The 7,099-nt window shown below is 51.7% G+C and overlaps 1 protein-coding gene across 1 annotated transcript; it reads left to right on the top strand.

Annotated features, from left to right (window-relative positions):
• The first annotated feature begins 2,954 nt into the window (after window positions 1-2,954).
• RPL36 (ribosomal protein L36) lies at window positions 2,955-5,921 on the top strand. The gene is made up of 3 exons (XM_050910575.1): window positions 2,955-3,078; window positions 5,055-5,189; window positions 5,788-5,921. Exons 1-3 carry the CDS (start codon window positions 2,986-2,988, stop codon window positions 5,875-5,877), a joined length of 318 nt encoding a protein of 105 aa, XP_050766532.1. The 5' UTR covers window positions 2,955-2,985; the 3' UTR covers window positions 5,878-5,921.
• The last annotated feature ends 1,178 nt before the right edge of the window (window positions 5,922-7,099 follow it).

The raw sequence follows: 7,099 nt of genomic DNA, 5'->3' as shown, positions 1-7,099 counted from the left end.
GTGGACCATGGATTGTGCTGACTCTATACTTGGAAAAGAGGAGGGACACTAAGATAAACCTCATCTGTCTTGTGGCAGAGAATGGCTCTCTCTTTATGAACCTGGAGCAGATGGGAGAAGGGCAAGGTGTTCACATGCTGAACTTTTCCTTCTTCCCTTGGTCTTCAGCCAAGTCCAGCTGAACTCTGGCTTTTCCAGTTCTGTCCCTGCATGTCCATGCAATGCTTGTGTATGTCTCTTGGGTAGCTCGATGCTGCTTCTATCTTCCACGCTCTTCATTTTTGCATTTAAACTCAACCCAGAATTCCCCATTCAGCCAGTCTGGCCTCCTGCTGTACTTGCTTGACTTCTGGCACATTGGGATGGATCGTTCTTATACTCGTTCTTCTCCATTGGTTAATCAGAAATTCAGGTGGCTGCTTCACATCTACCTCAGCTCACTTCTGCTTCTCCTCCAGGCTGAAAAAGCCTCATTCCTTCCACCACTCCTCACAGGACATAGGCTCCCAGCCTCAAACATCTTCATGGCCCTCCTCTGAACTCATTCCAGTTTATCAATGTTCTTCTTGCACTGCGAGGCCTGAACCTAGACACAGTACCCCAGATGTGAGCTATTGAGTGCTGAGTAAAGGGAGCAATCACTTCCTCTAACCTACCAGGTGCTCTTCTGTTAATACAGCCCAGTATGTTCACCACAGCCAGGACACACTGCAGACGTTCAGCCTATTGTCCACCAGGACCCCCACGTCTCCTCGTTGAGAGCCAGTCAGTCCCAACCTGGGGCTTCTGATTCAGCCCCAATCCCATGGTTTCCTTTACCTTATCTCCCTTTTCTCTCCCTCCCATGCTCACCTGATGGGGTCTTTGCTCTTAACGGCTCTGGGAAAGTAATAAGGCAAAGAGTGTGGGGACTTAATGCAGAATTCAAAGAAAGGGGGAAATTCAGCTGAGATGCAAACCATTTGCAAATGCTGGGAATGTGGGAGGAGGCATTTACCGCTGTTGGAATGGGGCAAAAGCTTCTGGAAACTGAAAAACTGGATTTTCTAGTAGGGACTTGTGAAGGCAATGAAGGGAGGCAAAGGGTCTGAAAGAACCTTTTCTTGGGGGAAAGCCAGTGTTTTGGGGAGCATTCAGTGAAGAATAGGAAGGTAAAATGAGGAGAAACCCAAGGAGAGTTTGGGAACTGTACATCTCTGTGTTTGCACATTGAGTGGAAAAGAAGAAGGTGTCATGAGTCGAACATAGCAATAGCCAGGGTGAGTCGGGGAAGACCCTCACGTCTGCAGCACGCTCTGCTGGGTGGTTTGTGCTCGCAGACCAGGCAGCAGAAAGCAGCAGCCTCCTCCTCCGGGCAAGTGTTTATTTCAGGGCCACCGTGCCTGATGGTGGTCACAGAGACAAAGCAGGTAGGATTCCCTTCTTCTGCACACCCGGAGCTGATGTAAGCAGCCACCTTAAGATAGCTCCAGGCACAACGGCAGCGGCAGGAGAGGTGATACCTCCTTCTCCAGCCTGGGGTGTGCGGCAGCTTCTCCTCCAAGAAAACCAGAGCTTGTGGGTGGGTGGACCTTTAGCTGCCCCGTATGATAGTTCTCATTAGTAAAGATGATATCAAATTTGGTTTGATTTTAGAGGTGCAGATAACAAATTTGGCATTCCTAATTTTTTTTGCTTGACTTTCAGAAATGTTAGAATGAAGCAGATTGGGGGTTCCTTTTGTCTGTATAGGACGGTGACCTTCACCCTGCAAATGTCTGTCCATATTCTGCCCTCCTGTGGAGAAAAGCATTAGAGCTAGACCTGTATCACGATCTAAGGGACGAATACTCCTCACTGCTTGAATTTGTGCCATGAGCTGGGTGACAGAGTCCAGTGAGACTTTGTGTGTTAGTTGGGACAACTGCCCTGGTACAGCAGGAACAAGTCCTGCAAAGACTAGTTTATAGTGTGTCTAACAGCAAGATATAAAATTCTGTAAGTTGTTTAAAAATTCAAGATTTTCAGTTTTTCAATTAAATTTATATTTTGAATTCAGCACTTCAAATTCTAAGAAATTAAATGGAATTGCCTTTGAAAGCAGAAAACAGTTCATGGGGTTGAGCAACTTGTTCACCTCAGTTCTTTTTCAGAGGTAAGGATTTGTCCTGGCAAGAAAATCCAATCTCTTTCATTTCAACAAAATCATTTCATCTGTTTCTTTTGATTTGTCTACCAAACACGGCCAAATCATGGCCAAGCAATACAAAAGTTTTCATCCGTGGGAGAAAAATCTGTGAGAGCCTGGCTTAGCCACAGAGTGTGGTCCGACCCGCCGCCGGTGTCGGTGGCGATTCCCCTTACCGGTTTTGGTGCCCGGCCATCAAGGCCAGCCGCAGGGTAGGTCTCACGTCTGTATTCACGTGTTCGTGGACCTGCAAAAATCTAATTCCTCCTGCACTTGTTTTGCCTTCTCGCCTTCACAAATCACCGCTGGTGAAGAACAACGCTCCTTCCCGAGGACGGCAGGCTCCGCGGGCCCCGGCCGGGCCGGCTGCTGGGGGCGGGCGCGACGAGGCCCCCCCGCCCCCGCCAGTCCCGGCTTTGGCCTGATCTGTCCCACCTGATGCTGACCCAGAGGCCCCGCGGGCCCTGCCCGGGGCTGCCGGCTGACCCCCCCCGTGTCGCCGGGATCCCCACAGGCCGGCGGCGCCGCACAAGGTCCCCGTCGCGGGGTCGCGGCCTCCGGTCCCTGCGCCGGCGGCGGCGGCGAGGGCACCGCCCGCCCCCAGGGGCCGCCCTCCCCGCTCGCGTCTATGGTCGCGGCGCGAGATAGAGCGCCCTCGGTCCCGCGTGAGCGGGCCGGAAGAGGCGCTATCCCAGCGCTCCGCGCGCGCTCCCTCCTTCCGGCGCGGCGCCATCAGCGGAGCGGCAGGTGAGGGCCGGGGCCGGGGCCGGGGATCCGCGGGCATCCGCGGCGGGGCTGACCGCTCTCTCCCCGCAGGCATGGCGATCCGCTACCCCATGGCCGTTGGCCTCAACAAGGGCTACAAAGTGACGAAGAACGTGTCCAAGCCCAGGCAGTGCCGCCGCCGCGGGGTGAGTATGAGGCGACTGAGGGCCGGGCCGGGCCCCGGGAGAGGCTCTGCCAGCAGCCGCGGGGCTCGGCCGGGGCTGGCGCCGGCGCAGGCCTGCTGCCCCTCCGGAGCCTGCCGGCTGGCGGAGGTTCCGGACAGGGGCCTCTTGCGCCTGGAGCGCACACTGTGTTTTGCGGTCGTGTGTCCGGCGTGGAAGCAAGCACCGCGGCGCCGGCGGAGGAGGCCCGGCGATCCCCGGGGGTGGGAGGCAGGGCGGCTGGAAGGGATGAGCCGCAGTTCGCAGTAACTCGGGACGGCGGTCAGGGAGAGGTGCAGTGCTGCAGCTCGGTTCCTTCTCTGGCTGCCGAGAAGAGACGGGAAGGCTCTGAACCCACGCACCGCCTTGTGATGGCCTGGCTGTGGCGGACTTGACAGTGTGGAGCTGGGAAGGGTGGTGGGCACTGGTAGGCTGCAAGTTGCAGTCTAACGCTAGGGCTTAACTGGAGGCGTAGGTTGCCTCAATGCAAGGTGGGTGACTGCCTGCAGCAGCAGTTGGTGTAGGAGTTGAACGTATCTCTCTGGTGGATCGCAGATGTATGTGCTTTGCGGGTCTTCTCCATTCGTGGTCTCAGGGGTGCGGAGCGCTGTTCGGCCCTGAACTGCAGTGACTGGGACCAACAGAAAACCTGCAGGGAAGCGCAGCGTTTTCAGGGTTGAGAAAGCTGGTGATGTTACACATGGAGCAGGGGCTTGAATCATGGGAAGTATTAAATCTGTGAAGGTGGGCGTGGAGTGCAGTAGCTGGTTAGGGGAGAAATAGCAGTGGAACAGTTTGTAATGGAAGATTAAGATAGATGCATTTCAACCATAGATTAAACTGAATTAGCAGTGTGTCGTGGTTTAACCCCAGCCGGCAACTAAGCACCACACAGCCGCTCGCTCACGCCCCCCCGTTGTGATGGGGGAGACAGTTGGAAGAGTAAAAGCGAGAAAATGCATGGGTTGAGATAAAGACAGTTCAATAAGTAAAGTAAAAGCCACGCACACAAGCAAAGCAAAACAAGGAATTCATTCACCGCTTCCCATCGGCAGGCAGGTGTTCAGCCAGCTCCAGGAGAGCAGGGCTCCATCACACGTAACAGTGACTTGGGCAGACAAATGCCATCACTCCCAATGTTCCCCCTTCCTTTTTCTTTCCCCAGCTTTATACGCTGAGCATGACGTCATACGGTATGGAATATCCCTTTGGGCAGTTGGGGTCAGCTGTCCTGGCTGTGCACCCCCAGCCTGCTCGCTGGTGGGGTGGGGTGAGAGGCAGAAAAGCCCTTGATGCTGTGCAAGCGCTGCTCAGCAATAGCAAAAACATCTCTGTATTATCAACAATGTTTCCAGCACAAATCCAAAGCACAGCCCCATACCAGCTACTATGAAGAAAATTAACTCTGTCCCAGTCAAAACCAGCACACAGTGAAATAGAAAATAGGCTGGGGGACTTCTGAAGTCCCTCCTGGTGTGCTTCTCTTGGTAACAACAACAGGCGTCCCCCACAAAAGTGCCCAATAATGGCAAATATTGGGAGTTATCCAGGTTCAATGAATGTGTGTGTTAACACGAGAGATTAATGCAGTTTGCATCTTTTATCCCACTTTGATTAAATGCTGTGTTTAGGTGCGGTGTTCGAGATGCGTAGCAGTGCAAACCCTGGATATCTAATGGTCCTGCTTTTTAAAAAAAAAATGTTGGTGCCTGCAAATGTGCAAAATAATACGCAATACTGTGGCTAAAATGAAAACAGACTAGCACGTCTTGTCAAGATCACCATGCCGCGTAGCACCTACCAGGGGATCGTACTTCCTTGGGATGAGCTAATAGCATAAGCTGGTTTGGGGGCCTTAGCCCGGAGTTTGCCACAACCCTTTGCAGTCCAGGCTGGGTAAATTAGCACTTACATTCATTGTGACCCATACGTTTTTTTTTTTTTCCCCTCCCTTCCTATAGCGCCTGACCAAACACACCAAGTTTGTGCGAGACATGATCAGGGAGGTCTGTGGCTTTGCGCCCTATGAGAGACGTGCTATGGAATTGCTGAAAGTTTCCAAAGATAAACGTGCTCTGAAGTTCATAAAGAAACGGGTAGGTGCATGTGACATCGTAACGAGGATGGCAAAAACGCTGCTGGAGTTAACTTTCTGTTTTCTGCCCTTCCCTAGGGATACTTTGCTTTTTAATTAATTCTCTTATTTTTTCAGTTGTTTGGGAAGTTACTGGTCTAATCTGAGGGAGTGGAGGGAATGCTCCTTGGGTTGGGTGGGAGAGCGGGAGATGGATGTAAAGGTACTTTGCCGAAAAGGCCCCGAGCTGCAGGAATCCAGACTTGCCTTGCTATTTTTGCATTATTTGCAAATCTGGTGTGGGGAAGAGGAGAGCCGTACTGGTGGAGGTTGGGTACGATTAACCAGGGGACTTGAAACGGGGTTCACTGAGGGCAGCCGTGAGAGCTGAAAGCAGCTTCTACCTCGCCCCAAATAACTGAGTGGAACTACTACTGAGATGTGATGGCAAGGAGCTCCTGGCTGGCCCATCGAGGTGAACGGGGTTCGAGTCCATGTTTACCAGGACTTTACCATCCTGCCTGCTCTTTTGAGTCTTCAGTGAATGCCTGAAGCAGCCAGGAAGTTTTCTCTGTTCTCTGCTGGGATGAATGCTGACTGCAGTGCTCTCTCCCCTGCAGGTTGGCACTCACATTCGGGCCAAGCGAAAGCGGGAAGAACTCAGTAACGTCCTGGCAGCCATGAGGAAAGCTGCTGCAAAGAAGGATTGAGTTGTACAGTCTGTAACTCAATAAAGTCCTTTCTCACAAAACCAGCGCAGTGACTGTTGATGGTACGTCTGCTTCACCCTGTCAGAATGGGGTGCTCCTGGGGATGCTGAGGGACTGTGCTGACGAGGCCCTGAACGGCAGTGATCCAGAACTTGCGTTGCTATTTTATTTTAGCTGCAGCTGGAGATGCTGATACTGGAGTTGCTGGTACTGGTCTGTGTTATATTCTAGAGGGGGAATCCTCCTCCTCCAGACCTCGCAGAGCTAGCCTTTCTCAGGATGTGGAAGCCTCTGCAATAGCGAAGCCTGTGAAGGCTGCGATAGCTTCCACCTCCCAGTCTGTCTCCAAACCTAGAGAGGTAGGAGAGAAGTCTGGACAAAAATTGCTGTTGAAAATAGTAACGACTTTGTACGCCTTCCCCGTGGCCCTTCAGCCTATTCCTTGTGCAGCTTTTCTTGCTCATGCATTTCCCCTTGTACCGTCCATTCACGCCCTACTTTCTGCAGTGTGTTACCAAATCATGAGAGAGAATTACAGTCAGAGCTCCCTGAATTTCAGCAGGATGATTCTTTGTTCTCCACTAAGGGCTACCCTGCTGCAAGACGGGGCAAGTGCTGTTCTTCCTGCACAAGGAAATACATTTCAACTAGACTTCATGTAACTACTCTTCCCCTATTTAAATTCTGTTTTTCTAGCATGTGCTATAAGATGAAGTACTCAAGTTCTCTGGCCCAAGCCTGCATTTATTGATGTACAACAGTCACACTAAGACATTTAATTCCTTTTTTCACTTGGTGAACATAATACAGCTGCTACAGTGGCAAGGACAGTCTGTGGCGGAGTGCAGTGCTAACTGCTGATACTGAGCACATGGCTCGCTCTTTTGTCCAGGTCTGCTCTCTCTTTCAGCCTGGAGTTGTTTCTGAGGGTACTGAGCTGTGATTTAATCTGGAGAACCACGTCCCTCAGCAGCTGAATGCGCTAGCTCTGCTGAACTGTCCTAGAATTTCAGTTTCCCCTCCAGCCTAGCACAGGCTTGTAAGTCGAGACAGGGAGAGGTTTCTGAGAGCTACTCAGCTACCAGTATATCAGGAACACCATATACATAAGTCATAGCCCCAGCTCTGTAGAGTTAAATGTTTTTCCATAAGCATTATTTAGAACTACAATGAAATAACTGAAAAATCTTTAATTAGAAGAGACTAGACTAGCTCCACTGCT

The sequence above is a fragment of the Gymnogyps californianus genome, chromosome 24, assembly GCF_018139145.2.
Source record: "Gymnogyps californianus isolate 813 chromosome 24, ASM1813914v2, whole genome shotgun sequence".
Lineage (NCBI taxonomy): Eukaryota > Metazoa > Chordata > Aves > Accipitriformes > Cathartidae > Gymnogyps > Gymnogyps californianus.
The sequence above is the reverse complement of the archived record's forward strand: the minus strand, read 5'-3'. Positions and strand labels throughout refer to the sequence as shown.

Coding starts and splice junctions, on each gene's coding strand:
- RPL36 (XM_050910575.1), top strand. CDS start 2,986: ATGGCGATCCGCTACCCCATGGCCGTTGGCCTCAACAAGGGCTACAAA. Junction 3,079..5,054: donor GGCAGTGCCGCCGCCGCGGG/GTGAGTATGAGG, acceptor CCCTTCCTATAG/CGCCTGACCAAACACACCAA. Junction 5,190..5,787: donor TGAAGTTCATAAAGAAACGG/GTAGGTGCATGT, acceptor TCTCCCCTGCAG/GTTGGCACTCACATTCGGGC.